Source organism: Dromaius novaehollandiae, chromosome 2 (genome assembly GCF_036370855.1).
Source record: "Dromaius novaehollandiae isolate bDroNov1 chromosome 2, bDroNov1.hap1, whole genome shotgun sequence".
In the NCBI taxonomy this organism is placed as follows: domain Eukaryota; kingdom Metazoa; phylum Chordata; class Aves; order Casuariiformes; family Dromaiidae; genus Dromaius; species Dromaius novaehollandiae.
The window spans coordinates 49,205,276-49,220,892 of record NC_088099.1 but is presented as its reverse complement, the minus strand read 5'-3'; the positions used below and the strand labels follow the sequence as shown (position 1 = coordinate 49,220,892).

The 15,617-nt window shown below is 44.5% G+C and overlaps 2 protein-coding genes and 1 non-coding gene across 3 annotated transcripts in view; 2 read left to right on the top strand and 1 right to left on the bottom strand.

Annotated features, from left to right (window-relative positions):
* Positions 1–7,221, top strand: part of LIMD1 (LIM domain containing 1) — a 41,537-nt gene extending 34,316 nt beyond the window's left edge. Inside the window, exon 8 of the mRNA XM_026094058.2 lies at positions 755–7,221. Within this exon, the coding sequence (XP_025949843.2) occupies positions 755–892 (138 nt within the window). The 3' untranslated portion in view covers positions 893–7,221. The remainder of the gene's footprint in view (positions 1–754) is intronic.
* A 1,446-nt stretch (positions 7,222–8,667) lies between these two features.
* Positions 8,668–8,740, bottom strand: TRNAR-ACG (transfer RNA arginine (anticodon ACG)). Its single transcript has one exon. It is a non-coding gene; the product is annotated as a tRNA-Arg (tRNA).
* A 356-nt stretch (positions 8,741–9,096) lies between these two features.
* Positions 9,097–15,617, top strand: part of SACM1L (SAC1 like phosphatidylinositide phosphatase) — a 32,873-nt gene continuing 26,352 nt past the window's right edge. The window contains exon 1 of the mRNA XM_026094060.2: positions 9,097–9,357. Coding sequence (XP_025949845.2) covers positions 9,302–9,357 — 56 coding nt within the window. The 5' untranslated portion in view covers positions 9,097–9,301. The remainder of the gene's footprint in view (positions 9,358–15,617) is intronic.

Genomic DNA, 15,617 nt, shown 5'->3' with positions numbered 1-15,617 from the left:
CAAAAGTTTTTCCAGAGTGTGTCTAAACTGTGATTTCATTTGCGGCCCATAAGATTATGGGCAAAAACTAATTACTGCTTTTAAAACTTGGCAGTCTATTTGTTAATGAAGGAAATGTGGTGAATTAATAAGGTTCTATTGCTGCTTTTTAGAAACCTTGAGCTCCAGATCACATTAATGTATCTGATTTCCAAGTCAGATTGTTCAAAAATGCTAAGGTGGTGACTGATCGTATCCGGTGTAAGTTTCCTTCACTCCCATGGAAATGTATGTGTGGGCAGGAGGAGGGGAAGGTTACGTCTGCAGAAAAAATCCCAAGAAATGCCAGCTTTTAAACATGAGTTAAAATAAATAGATGTCTTCCATCATTGTGCTCACAATGCAGTGAAAGGAGGCCCTGCCTCAAAAGGCCAGTTTCAGCTGCAATTAATTTAATGTGAAGTGGTGAATTCTACCTGAAAGTAAAAGGAAAACATGAACACATTTAAAATACATAGGGGTGCAATTCAGCATGGGATAAAACTTACTAATTAAAACTATTTAAAACAAATTCATACAAGGCTGCCCTTAAAAATGTCTGTGACAGATGCTTTCCTTCTCATGACAAGTACAAATACTCAGGACATATTAGGAAAGAGCTGTTAGTTAGGTGTCTTCTCTCCTTTTCGCAGAATTATCCTCCTGGGAACCAGACCTCAGTTGACACTGGATGGTAAAGCCATATTACAATAATTTGTATGGCCTCTCTTTGCAGGACTGTGGGATGGAACTCAATGATGAAGACGGGCATCGCTGTTACCCACTAGATGAACATTTGCTTTGTCACTCCTGTCATCTGAAACACATAGAGGATGGCACAACCCCAGCAGCTGCGTACCAGCATCACTACTAGCCAGCGTGGCTGACTTCCAAAAGCCTGGACAGAAGACTTGTTACGTGATCTCCCTCTCCTCACCCTCAGTTGATGTTGTGTGCATGTTTTTCTCCAGTCAACAGTTTTCCTGTAAAAGGATAGAAGAGATTTTTTGCTGGATTCACAGAGTTTGTATGCTTGTGAGTTCCAGCTGTATCAAACTATGTCTACTTGACCAAGAATGTGGCACGTGATCCAAACTGATCAGTTTACTTTTACGTGCCTTTCTCTGCTCTCCAGAGGTTCCTTTTGGCTCATTTTGAAAGATTCTTCAGTAAAAGCACAACTTACTGTCGTGTCTATGAACTCAGATCATGCTATGCACAATTAAAACGCCAGAGGCTGGCCTGCCTGCCCGCTGGGAACGTTCCTTCAGCCTGCTAAGCATTTTCCGACAAGCACATTTCATCAAATTCCCCTGAGGATACCAACTTATTAATACCAGTTTTTAGGTAGTCTCTCTCTCTCCCTCTCTCTCTCTCTCTTTTTCTTTCTCTTTCTCTTTTTAATTCTTTAGGAAACGAAAAGAAAGAGCTCTATTCAGAATAGCTTGCTCAGGCCTTCTGGTTAATTCCTTGAACACTGATACCAGTCTGGCTTTATAAGGCACCAACTCTCCAAGCGCAAACCAGGCATGCTGACTGGCAGCTGGAGGCTGACATCCCATTTCAGACAGAACAAAAAACTGGAACAAGCTAGGCTAAGCTACCGTGGTGACTTTGGGCCTGGGCTTGTGTGTCAGCATATGTGGGGGCCAGTCTGCTGTATCGGAGTCTGAATAGTGGATTATATTTGGAAAGGCCTGGATGCTGGAAGTGTGAACGCCGGGGTAATCCATCCCTGTTGTTGCTTGCAGAAATCACTTTGGAAAAAAGCTCTCTGTACACAGACATTTGCCTGAGCTTTTCCCAGTTTATCCCCACAACTCAGTCCCCAGCCTGGCCACTCCTTTCCAGAGTGTTTACCCAACACAAATCCATTTCATAACAGTGCTTATTTAGAGTTCTGGGAACAAACTCGAGATCATGATGAAGGCTTTGTTATACAGGGATTTAGAGCCCAGCTCCACAACCTGTACTCAAATGAGTCCAGTCATCGGTATAAACAGATTTGCTCACACGAACAATAACAGCTTATCTGAGCAAAGGGTTGGGGAGGCTGGCCCTTATTTCCTATTCTGTTGAGGAAAGCAGAAAGGTAGATTATTTCCCATTTCGAACCCCCTTGCTTTATAGTTGGAGAAATCTCCCCCCCCACTATGTGTTACATATATGGTAGATGTACCTGCAGTCTTTGTTCTGTACCAATGCTATGCAGACCCTCATATACAGATACCAAGTTTTTATTTAAGAAAAAGCTCTTATTTTAAAGTCCCAGATGCAATATGAGGACTTACCTGCCCTTCTCAGCATGTGTTTTGTGGAAAACTAGTTAAATGCGCTTGTGTCCATGCTAAAAATTTCAATTCAGTTCTGATGGATAATGGACTGAATAACATTCTTGAAGATCTTTTTAGTGAGGAAACTATGGTAAATTAGTTGAGCAGTGGCATTTACACACCAGAAATGAGCATAAGCTGAGTACCCACCATGGTTCAACCAAACATCTTTCCCTGTAGTATGAATGTAGCTGGGGAGATGATTGAACTTCATACCATGTAGTCAAATTCCATCTCATGTACTCACATGGAGTACCTTTAATTCTCAAAGCAGTTCTTCAGGGCTGAATGGTAGACCTGCGATGTTATTTACTGTGAAGTGGTAAAGTCTGGCGCACGCTTTAAGACTGGTGTGGGTAGCACTTCTCTATACTCTCTCTTTTTTTTCACTTGGTGCTGCCATTGCAGAACAGAAAGGGCCCTGTCATACAAAGCACGCCCTGTGGGTTGCTTCACCCTCTCTCAGCTGGAACGGGGCCCAGGCTCAGCCTTGCTTTTTACATCTGTCACGATAAGGTATTTTGACCCAATAAGCAGTAGTTTGCCTTTTCCTTGCCAAGTGAACGGCATTTCCAGCCACCTCAGCAAAGCTTTTGCCTTCTCCTTACCAGAAGTGCGAGGTGCAGCAAGCAGCCTGTCTCTTGTGGCACTAATGAATGTCGCAGCTGTCTGTTTTGTGTGGGGCAAGTTGCTATGCTAAGACATAAACAGAGGCACCAGCATCTGCTTTAGAGTGGGTGGGCAATAGTGGCCCACTAGCACCCTTCTGCCTGTGTCGGCTTGTCATGACTGAAATGCAGACATCCTGCTTTGGCCTAGAACTGCTCAGGACTCCCAAGTTCAGTGGTTTTGGTGTGCAGTTTGGTCAGCACCCCCAAATGTGTGAGCTCCCTATAGCTTTTAATTGGGCCTCCATATGATGAATAGCAAAAGGATGGGAGCTGACACAGCATATAATGGGTGCTATATCTAGGCAGCATGAATCAGGCGCAACAAAATACACAGGGCTGACTGTGCAAGGCGCTGAGTGCACTCATCTCAGCACGCCATGTGAGTGAGGACCTAGTGCTTGTCTCCTGCATCTGATGCTAGGTCCAGGAGGGGTTTAAGACCTGACTGTGATTTTAGGACTGTCTTAAGGTACCAAGGTGGGAAATAACACCAGCTGAATGTTACCTAGTAAATAATCCAGCTAATCCTTGGCAGATGGTTCCTCACTGAAATTTCTGTGGCAGCAAAGGCGGCGCATCGGAATGATATGAAAGTGGCTTCTGGAAGTGAGCTTGAATTGGTTGAATTGCTTTTGCTAGCTCTTTGAGAGCACCCTGTATGCATGTGTGTTCTGGCCTCCATTTGGGGGATACTGGAAAACACTGACAGGGCTGATACTCTTTTAAACAAGATGATCTCCGTTGCTTTAGGGCAATGTCTAATGTAGGAGCAACAACAGGGCTAAAGGAGAAATGCTTTCGCAAGAAATTACTCATAATAGTTTATGAATGCGCATGGAAAACTTTCCAGTGACATCCAAGTAAAGCAAAGCTTAATCTCTAGATACCAGCTTTTAACACTGGGAGTTTAAACTACTCTTTCACTCTTACAGACTCCCCCCATCTGAATAAGCAGGAAAGAAAGGGGAGGGGGAGGCTGAAATTTTTCCTTTGTGGAAAGCCTCAGCTAGCCACTTTGCTCAGAGCTGTCTTGCAGGAGACTCCTTTGAATCAGTGGAAAGTTTGGCCTTTGTCTTCACACAGTGTCTTATTACTCCTATCAGCCATCCTGTATTGCTCAGCACTGAGGGACTGAAGGGCTGTCCTACTTTCAGTTTTGATGTCCTGGATAAATTATTAAGGCAGTGTGAATGCTCTCCTTTCGGTATATTTACTAAGAGCTAGAAATGACAGTGTGGCGCTCTTGAAAATGGAGTGTCTGAGTTCATGGTTTTGAAGCTGAAGCATATACTGCTTTGCTCGCCTGTGTCTTGCCTTGCCTTTGTGTTTTAACTTGTACAGATTTTATCTTTGGGAGTTCGAATTAATTTAAGCTCATTATCCCTGTCCTTTGCAGACAGGTGGCACCTCATCTGCTTTAATATCTGATGTCTGTTTTCTGTCCCTAACTGACTAATTCCCTGACAAATGTGGAGGTGACTGTGAAGGGGAAAGTGCAAGGCTGCAAGTGAGCCTGCTCCCACTCCTCAGCACTGTGAAGTGTCAAGCCAGAGCCAGCCCTTCTCACGTTCAGCTTCAGCGACTTTGCTGGGCCTTCTGCCGTGGTCATTTTAGCCAGATAAAGGCTTAACTGGGCAATTCAGAACAGTTTGTTCCAGTTTAAAGCCGCTTCTGCAGAAGAACTTCAGAAAATGTGTCAAATTCTGCCCATCACCTGGCTTTTGCAGGTTGCTTTCTGCTGCTCGCATGAACCTTGTTGTCCTTTATTTATTGAGATATGAAAAACTGTCAGCTGCTCTGAAAAGTTAGTCTAGTCTTTAACTCCTAAACCAGCTTGCTCTTTTGGGTTGTTTTAGGGTAAGGGATGCTTGGAAGTCCTGCTGTGGTGGTCATTAGTAACTCATGTGCAAGTAGTTACTGAGCTGAGTCCCCTGAAACTTGCTTTCAGGAACCAGAGTTTAATAGATTTTTGGCTCAGATCATGCCATTAAATTTCTGTTGCTTAGAATATGGGAGTTCATTTAAATAGCAATTTTTGCTTAAAAGCCAGAAGAAAAACTCCAGCTATACAAGGAGCAGATATTTTTGTGTATTTTCAAGTATACGGAGTGCCTAGGGTCAAAACATTTTCACAAAACTGCTTTGATGTTAAACACAGAGAGTAGCTTTTTAAAACACCTAGGGGAGGACTGTTTGATGAGCCAAGGGTCTTACGGCTCTTCAGTTTCTGAGTCATTTGGGGGCTTTTAAAATGTTTTCCCAATCTTTCACTGTTTAAATGATTTTCGTCTGTATTTTTTTACAAAGTGAATAGCTCCTGGGTCTGGAAACTCTGGAGTTACATCAGCAGTCAGGTTTGTTATGGCAGACTTGAAAGGGGAAGCTGAACTGGTGAGAGCCTGTATGCTTCAGGTTAGCTGTTTGAAAGAAAGGGATCTCTTTGGCTGTCAAGAGAAGAGAGTAAATATTTTCCTGTACTTTTTCCTTGTGCTGCTTTTTAGCACTGGGCAAATATTTGGCATCAGTGTTCAGTCAGTTTCAGTATTTACTGTCTTTTGGGTCTGTTTGTAATAGCTGGTGAGACGTCTGCCTCTCCCTCCCATGAGTTCACAGCCCTGGGGGAGAATTGGAGTCTCTTTCTTCTCAGTTTAATGAATTTATTCCCTGTTTTGCACTTCTGCATTTCCCTAGAAACTGTGTCACTATTATTTTAGCAACAGCAAAAGCGGATCCTTGCTTAAAGAAAAATTACATGTACATCTTCGCTTAAACATGTTGACCTGATCCTCCAAATTACCTGAATAACAGCCTGCTGTTGGTCAATTTAACAGCAGTTTTTCCCTCTGGGATTGCTCCTGTTGCTAAGAAAATCACATGAAGGACTCTCTGCATTTCACTTCAAGTGCATGAGCCGCCCCATTGAAGCCAATAAAGCTGTGCACATAGACAAAAGTAAATATGTGCGTAAGCCAGTGCTGGATCGAGATCAGAGCTGGTTTTACTACAGACAGGATATACCTGGGGATGAATCTGCTGCAGTGTAGTAGTTGCTGTGGAATCATCACTAAAACGGACTAATGACTTTTTGTTCCATAAACAAAATTATGTGTTAAAACAGTGGGGGCACATAGGAAAAGAACAATATGATTGAAAAAATACAGTGGTTTTAGGGCAAAGATGGCAGGTGATTGTAGATGTGTGACACATGCTGCGTGCTGCCTTCTCTGCCACTGAGATGCTACTGTACTGACAAAGTAGTTTTAGATGCATTTTGTGAATGAAAGTGAGAAAAAGCCACCCTTGGCTGACAGTGGTCTCGCTTTGTGGCTGTGAAACCCCTCTGAAGTCAGCACCCATTGCCTGGGAAGAGACTTGGTCAAATATGTGTCCCTTCCCCCTTTTCTTCTAAGACCGAGTCACTGAGAGAAGACCAGAGGGACTTTGCTTCTCTCATTGCAGAGCATCTTGTACATTCACTTTTCTGTTTCTGCATCCTGCTGCTCGTCGGTCCTAGCTATATGGCGGTATTGTGTGTACTTTATGAAGCCGGTAGGGTAGGCGTCTTCCTGCGGTGAGCGGTGAGACCCATCCCAGAGCCACTCACTGTGTTCAGAGAGAAGAAAATTAAGGGTCCCTTAGCGATAAAAACCCTCGCCCTGCTGTCTTATGGGGCAGCCAGAAGTTCGCATTGGCCTGCTAAGGCAAGACGAGAGACGGGAAGAAATTACGCCCGTGTGAATGTGTGTGAGGTAGAGTCGTGTGAAGGCAGATGACGTGGATGCCCCACAGCCCTGGTGTTGCCCGCGATCCCAGTGCCCTGGTGAATGGATAACCGGGCTGCGCTTTGCAGGCAGTGCCGACGCTGACCCTTGGTCCCGGCGCAGCAGGTCTGCGCTACCCGGCCACGCGGGGACTCGGGCACACACGCACCCGCGCGAGCTGTGGCTTCTCGCAGCCAGAAAGCACCCCCAGAGCCTGGCTAACAATACTCAGTGGTACTGATTTTTATTTGTTGTTTCCTTAAGAACTCGACTCTGGAAGAGAGTATTTTAGCATTTCTGCTGGTGTAACTAACCTTAGCCACATGTGAATACTTCTCCTGTGCTGTTAAATATTTATAAAGAATGATGGCCTGTAGCAACGGCAATGCACCTGGCCTGTTGTGATTTCTGTGATTAAAGACAATGCAGTAAAGCGGTTCTGAGTGTAAAGTCTTTCCTCAAGTGATGATGACTACTTCGGTCATCTCCAGCATCCTTACCACCCTCCGGGGACAGCCTTTCCGGAGGTGCAGGCAAGCCACAAGCAGCAGTGCCAGCGCCTCGGACCCACGGTGGAGGGCCCCAGGGCAGCTCCTGCTGCAGTGACGTGGGCAGGGGGACGATGCTGTACAGGGGCAGTGCTGGTGGGATTGGCTGAGCAGCACCACAGCAGCATGAAGCACAGACCTATCAACTCAAATGAAGCCAAAAAACTCTTTATAGGGTTACCTTTAACTACACTTTAGAGCTGCCTCTCCCCATTCAGGTCAAAAATTTCTTTAATGCCCTGCCCTGAAGCATTTGCAAAATCCTCATACCTTTCGTTGTGCAAAGCTGGCTGCAAACACGAGCGCTGCAATACCGATCCCCCAGCCCATCTGCCTCGTCCAGCATCCGCCCCGGGAGGGCAGTTAGCGCTTCAGTCTTCCGCAGAGGAATGAAATAGCTGCACAGTTCCCACTGCTCAGTTCCCGCTGCTCCGGTCCCGCTGCTTGGTGGGGATGAACAGAGAAAGGGTGAAGGGTAATGAGCATCTTTTTTTACTCCCTGCATCCCAGACTTATGGAGCACACTGGAGCAAGCCAGAGGTATGGGTTGGCAGAGGCCGGCACTCCTCTTCCCAGGCAGCTGAGCTCACAGCAGGAGGATGTCAAGGGCACAATAAACTGCAAAAAACAGGGGGAAATATATATAGCGAGAGAGACCTGGGCTTGCAGAGAGATGGGATGTGTTGATGCCATGTCTGGGCACACTGGTGGTATCCCAGAAAGGGCAGCAAGGTGGGAAAGGAGACCTGGAAACCAGGTCCATGGGGCCTGGAGGGGGCTGCTCCCACCCCTCAGCACCCACCTGCCTGGGCCGAGGATGGGAGCGGGCTGGGGGCAGCAGCAGGGTGCCGGGGCTGCTCGGACACAGGCAGAGGCAAGTCCTCCTGCAGTGGCCCCTTCCTCAAGTGCTCGCAGCTGCTGAGAGCAGTGCATGTCATGGCCTGGCAGGTGAGCCCAGGGGAAATTTGGGGCAGTTGGGGCTAGTCCTTGAGTCCGTCCCTCCCTTGAGATTCTGTGACCGTCACCAGCAGAAACCCTGAAGTACCCCAAAAGTAACCGAGAGTACCCCAAAGCTGGGGTGCAGTGGGAGAAGAGCTCATGTTTGTGCAGCCCTTTGCAAACACTGGCATTGGAGGGGCTGCTTCAGGCTTTTGCATTTGGTCTCCTGACAGACACCCCTCGTGGGGGAGGCTGGTGCAGGGTGGAGTTTGTGCATGAAAACGGTGTGGATGGTGCTGCCAGGTCCCGGGGGCATGCAGGAGGAGATACAGGCAACACTACTCAGTTGGACTGTGAAAAGCAGCGAGGCAAGAGGGAAAAAGCAAAAGCGAGCCGCCGAGCCAGCCAGGAGTCGAACCTAGAATCTTCTGATCCGTAGTCAGACGCGTTATCCATTGCGCCACTGGCCCTGCTCCTTTCAGCACTTCTTCCCGCAACCCCTTTACCACCTCTTTCCGCCCGCAGCGCACTCGCGCGGGGGCGGGACTGGGGGCGGGGCCAGATGGAAGACAGCCAATCCAACGTCCGCTCGGACCTCTCCGCCAACACGCCCACCCAGGGGCTCCTTTAGGGGCGGGGCTTACCTGCTCCCCCCACCTCCCCCCGCGCTGGCCAATCCCCTTCGGCTTCGTTTGAAATCCCCTCCCCTCCCGGGCCGGGTCGCGCGTCACCGTTCCGTCGTGCCCTGGTGCCCCGCGGCGCCGTGGGGGCGGGGTCCGAGGGCGGGCGCCCAGCCAATGGCGGAGCTGGCGAGTCAGCCCAGGCCCTCCCCCTTCCTCCATAGGCGGTGCCCAGCCTTGTCTCGATCGTTCGCGCTTAATGTGCTCGAGTAGGTTTGTCCTTTGCGGGGTGCCGTCCCTGAAGGCCGGGGGGACGCGTCAGTCTGGCAGGGAGGGAGCGGCCGGGTCAGAGGGGGCGAGAGAGACGCGGAGCGGCGCCGGCAGCGGTTGGAGGTAGCCGGAGGGGGACGGATGGCGGCAGCGGCGGCAGGAGCGGCGGCAGCGGCGGCCTACGCGAGCCTCAAGCTGTGAGTGACCCGCGGAGGAGGAGGAGAAGGGGGGGGCGCGGCTCTGTCACCTGCCGTTGCCGGCCCTGCCTGAGGGGAGGCGGCGGCCGTTGAACCGGCGCGTCTCGCGCCCCCCGCCCCGGAGCCCCTAGGGGTCCCGACGCGCGGGCTGCGCGGGGCCGGGCCGCCTCGCCGCGCTCTGCCGCTTCCTGGGTGAGCGCGGAGGGCTGGGCCGTGGCAGCTGCGTGCGCCAGCCCCTGGGGCGAGGGGGAGGAGGACTTTGGCTCCGGATGCCGTGGATGCAGTTCCTATCGCTTGCGGTCTTTCTTCTCGCGGCGTGGGTCTAGGTAGAAGCACTTCTAGCAGCTGCCGTGTCTGTCTCTGCTCCCGTTTCGCATGTACGAAAGGGCTAATGCGCGCGGTTCTGCCGTGCCTGCCTTGTCCTGCCTGGTGGGAGAGTTGTGTTGCTGAATGACTGGCTTCCCCGCCCGCAAAAATTTGATGTAACTGCTGTGTCTGTAAAGAGGAGGTGGCGCACTAGAGGGGGGAGGGACCCTAGGCTGCGTTTTGGCTTTTTATAGTTAACTTTATTACAAAATCGAGTAGTGATGCTTAGAGTAAAGCTTTGAAAATTGCTTTGTGTGTTGTAAAGCTGCTTGCCCGCAGAAGGTTTATAAGGATACATGCCAGTGCTTCGTAGTAATTTTGATGCCACTCACTCAGATTTCATCAACACAAGTAACTTTTGGAGACTCTCTTGCATAGTGCCTAGCATGACTCTTCCGTAAACTCTTCTAACCTTCTGGTGTATTTTTTCCTAAAAACAAAGGTTTTAGGAGAGAGCTTGACTCTTTGAACTTGCGTATCTCAGATATTGCTTGGTGCATTTTATACAGCAAAAGAAATTACGTAACCAACACAATATGAGGTTAAAACTGAAAAGGCATTTCCCTTACAAGCCCTTATGCTGGATGGTTCAAACTCCTGAAAAAACTACTCTGAGCATGAAATTCTTCATGTTATTCATGGTTATTCTAAGCCAAAGGTGAAATGTCCTTGTGTGTCCTGAAGGTGTTCCTGTGCTTTTCACCTCCAAACACTAGCGTGAAACTCTGTAATTGACTTACTGATGCCATTTTGAGGCATCAGTATCTGAGAGTGGTTTTTAAGCCTGATTGACTGTAATTAGTGCTGTGTTAAATTTCACTTGACACTCATTTTTGGATTCAGAGCAAACAGATTTCTCTTTACATATCTGTATAAACAGTTTGTTGTAATGCTGTTATCTATTTAACAATTGCTGGGCTTCTTTCCTTGTTTTGATTAGTAGCTATGTAAGGGTATGCAGACATTGGAGGTAATTGAATATTACTGAAGGCTAAGATAATCGGGGATGGTTGAGAGATTCTTGCTTATTTGGCAGAATGCTTTTTTTCTTGTCACTTAAACCATATCTGTCTTTCTTTAAGCTGAACTTGTGATCTTTTTGCCTGCAGAGAGGAGAAAAGGTGAGTTGTGAGAGTGTAGTGGCTGTGTGACTTGTAGTAATCAGTATGCAGTCCTTCTTAAAAAAATCCTCTGTAAGGTAAAAGCACTTTCTTTTAGATACAGGGTAGTAAAGAATTGTCTCAGTTAAAGTTTAACCTTAACTTAAAAAGTAGGCTTTGACCTCTCCAGAACAAGGCTGTTTTAAGAATAACTTCATATGAAGTTCTTCATAAACTTGAAAATAGAGTTGTTTTCTGTTCTGACAAACAGAGTTTTCTTTTTTCTGTTACTGCAAAAAGCTGTAGTAATGCCTGCAGACTTCCTACCAAACATTTTAAAAGATAGGTCTGCAACTTGGTTGATGAGTTAAACTTGCTAGCTTGGCAAGGTCAAGGCAGAATGGTCTTTCAACAAATCTAGGCCACACTTCAGCTCGGGGTTTTAGTGGTACTAGTTTTTGTTTTTGTTCTAACTGATTTCTTCTCAGCTATGAAAAGGCCAGATTTTTAACTGTGTCTCTTCTGGGTAGTCCAGTGGCCCTGTACGGAGCCTCACTGATTTTAGTGTGCTCTCCAGGATCTCGTTTTGTATATAGTTGTAGGTTCTAGCTCTGAATGCAGACATCATCACTGTTTTTGATAACATGTGACACAGCAAGAAAACCTTTCTATTTTGACTACAGTGTCATCAGTCAAGCTCAAATGATACCAATAAAAATACTAGTGTCTAGCATCTATGCTGCTGTTGTTGGTATAACTCAAATAGTTACACTGGAGAAAATTATTAACCTGAAAACTGCTATGCTTAGTTGTGTCATCTAAGTAACTTCTGTACTTTCTTTCTGAAGCTACCTGAGAAGGTTAACTAATTGTAAAATGCATGTCACTATTGCAAATCATTAATGAGCTAGTGGATATTAGTGAAGCTAACCAATCCAATTAATCAGTAAAAACTGATTGTCAGAGCTATCTGCAGAATAGAGAGAAACTTGGCTGTTGTTTTTGCTCACTAGAAATTATTTTTTCTTCTTACTTGCATGCAGAAGACCTTATCTTGTGGATACCATAGCCTTCTGACTATCATGTGGGCCTTTGACACTAGCTGTCTTTCAAATTTAACTCCTATCTCCTATTGTTACGCTTACACGCTCTGAGAAAGTACAGATCAGTCATTAGTAGCTACTAGATGTAAACACACTGCCTTCTGTCTGTAGTTGGGGGTCAGGTCTAAAAGTGCTTTTTTATTATTATTATTTTTTTTTTATACCAAGTCTTCAGGATTTGGGTGATATTTCTAGAAAGACCCCCAATGCATCTTTTTTCTGCTTTATCTAAGTGCCTGTTATGATGAAGTCAGGCCCTCTGGCTGAGGAGGGCATAATTTATGCAGTAAATCATTTGCCATCTTATGTGAGTGAAACGTACCTGGAAATACTTATTAATAAGGTATGCCTTTTAATGATGGACTTTTTTAAAATGATATTTCCATTACGTGTTTTGTTTAATCTGGGATTATAATCCCTTTCTCCTCCCTACAATAATTATTACTCCATGGGAAAGAGTTCAGTTCCTTGAGCTCTCTCTTCTCAAGGAGCAATATTTATTGTAGAGGTAAAATTAGAACATCTGCTCACCTAGAAAATATGGAATCTCTGGAGTGTTGAAACGCAGTGTTAGCACTGTTACTTAACACACAGTTGGGGCTGTGTACATATACTAACATCTTTCTTATATCTCACTCCAAACCACTTTGGTATCTTGAGTTCAGCAGATGCATTGCTGTGCAGTACAGTATGTGTTTTTGGTTTGCTCTGTTACAGTATTTAGAGGCTGACATCTAAGAGTTTCCTGCATTAGAGTAATGTTAAGTATTTATGGTGAAATAATCGATTCCGGAAAAAAGGTTTGGCTGTTGAGGTCTGGAAGCCTTAAGTGATATGGAGTGAAGTACTATCTTTAGTTGCTATTAGGGCATGATTGGTTCTCTTCCATGCTGTATCTGAAAATAGTTTGTTTTGTTTTCTTTTTTGTAAGATCAGCCAAATTAAAGTGTGGGATGGAGCTCTGCTTCATCTTCATAATGTGCAGTGCTACTTAATAACTAAAGCAAGTGGAACTTCAAAACAAATACACAAACAAAAAAGAGTATCTCACTTAACTTTAAATGAAGCTAACTTTTATAATTGGTCTAACCAAGCAGTTTTTTTCTGTCTGTCCTGGTTTTCAGTTATGTCAGGAATCGGTGCTTCCTTTTTTGGTAAAGAGATCTTATGACTTTAATTATTAATGTGATAACTCTTGCTGTTTTGGTTAATGGTTTAAAAAGAAAAGACATCCATGAAAGCAGCTAGTAAAAAAACAGAACACATTTTTGTTAGAAAAATCATAAATTACAACACAAGGGTTTTGTGATAGGATGACTTTCTGTGTTCACTTCTACTGAAGCGCAGGATTATAGAAAAACCTGAATTTCATGATGGAGGACAGAGAATCATTTGTAGTACAAAAAGCTACCGAGGAAAATCAAATGCAAAAGCTGTGAAACTCCCTTCTTTAGTTTCAAAGTATCTTTGTTTTAGGAAGAACTTCCAGAAAGTTTTGGGGAGAAAGTGCTCTTGACAGAAGACCTACATTATACAGAGATGCCATACTCACTGAAAATGCTAGAAACATCTTGTATTCAGAGCAGGACTAGGAACCCACTAAAATTACTACAGAAATAAGAGATATGTAGTTAACTCTTGCATTCAGTTTCTAAGCAATCATAGATACTCCCTCCCACTCCCCCCCCGCCCCCAGCATACCGATGTAGAGTGGTCTAGATGCAGGAGGCATTCCTACCGCCCTGTTGAGAGAAGTTTGTTGCAAAGCAGTGCTTGGCTAATTTTTGGAGAGTATAGGGACTGTAACTTCAGTGGAGCCATTTAGTTTTTTCTTGTCTTATTACAGCACTAGATGTGCTCATTTATGTCAATGCCCAGAATGATTTCATGAGAGGGGTAGTGCTTGAACTAGAGGAATAAACCAAAAAGCCTAATTTTAGTAGCAATTTTGCTGAATATTCTTTTTGCCTCTTAAAGGTAAGACTGTTAGAAGCTACAGTTAAAAGTGCTTTCATGCACCCTTTTTATATAGGTTCTCCTTTTGACTGCTTCTTCAGAAACATAAGCTGAAATAATGAAAAAGAACCTCTTATTTAAAAAAAAAATGTATATAAATTTTCAAACCAATGCCAGATGTCTAACTGTGCCTTCATTTCCTTCTAGGTCTTCTTTAAATCACTTGCAGATACTTACTCCTCAGCTTTGAACTGTAAGAATTAAATCTACTAAATGAATTGCTTTATCTCTTGGCAACAGTCTACGCAGGTTTCTAAAGTGAAAGAATTTTTTTTTTAAATGAGATGCAAGTCACCTTTAGTAGTACATGAAACGCATTTGCTGGTGTAACACTTCTAATACCTTTTCTTAAGTATCATAAGTTGTTATTGATGTCAAGTATCTTCATGTAACACTATCTCTTCTTCGGCAACACTGAGAAATAGCCTGTGATAGCGGTAATTGGTTTCCCTATTTAACATAACTAAATGAGAGGAACTCAAATTTTGTGCACATTTTATGTGCTGTTAAGCTGTGACGGAAGCAAGCTATCACTGGTAGGAGTTCTGGGCGTTTCGCTGGTTATAGGCAGCAGTAAGAGCGTGGCTGAGGAGAGCGCAGGTTTGAATATGAAACACGAAAGTTACACGAAAGTTGAGTACAGCTTGGTATATGAGAACCAATTTCAAAAGTAATTTCAGAGAGTAAAAACTCTCAAGTGGTTTTATTCTTGATATAATCTAGCAGTTGGACTGTTTCCTATTTCATTAAAAGAACAGAATCATTTTGACCACAAATTCCTGATCACTGTGAATGATCCCTCTTTCAGCAGTTTAATATCTTATTCTCAGCTCAGTAAAATAAGCACGTGTCGTATTTTTATACACTTGTGATAGGCGTACATACTCAGTTCTGAGTGGAATCCATGAAGAACAGCATCCTTGCAGGCAATGCTCAGCTTCCTTCTTGAAAGAGAAATAGGAGGTGATCATCTTAATTAAAGCAAACTTAAGATTGGAAGGGTATCAACTAAAATGAGACTACAAGCTTAGTTTTGTAATTCATAAGTCTGTAAATCAGCTTTTGGGCTGAAACTTCCTGCATTCTTGGCCTCTTCCTCAACTAAAATTTATTTTAGAAAACTTTTAGGTATTTAAACAAATGAAGCAAGGGCTAAGTGAAGCATCTTTATTAAAATCTTTGAAGAGCACTATTCCATTCTTCTGAAGCAAGGATTTAACTTTTTTGCAAGATTTGGGGCTTTTCAGCTTGATGTGTTGTGAAGTAGTATTTTGGTATTTTTTCATTGTGATTCCAACTTAAAGTACTTGTTTAAATTCCTTCAGCTTCTTAAACTGGCACCCCGATTTCTGTCCTTTATCAAAACCAGATGCAATGGAAGTGAAGTAGGAGAATTGTGGGTTTTTTAAGGCTTCAGCATTCAAGGAGCTGCATGTTTGTTTTTTACTCCAGTGTTTTTAGTTGAGAAGATAATGGACTCCTTAATTTTTCATGTATGTGTATGAAGTGCCTAGAAGGATACCATATGAGGTGCATACCATTGGTATGTATTGTCCATTTTAGGACAGGTAGACTAACTTTCCTATAAACAAGTTGGGTAACTGTTCCTCAGATACTTCATAGATTGCTCTACAGTTTGTTTTGTTGGTTTTCTCCAGTTAAACATTTGGTCTTC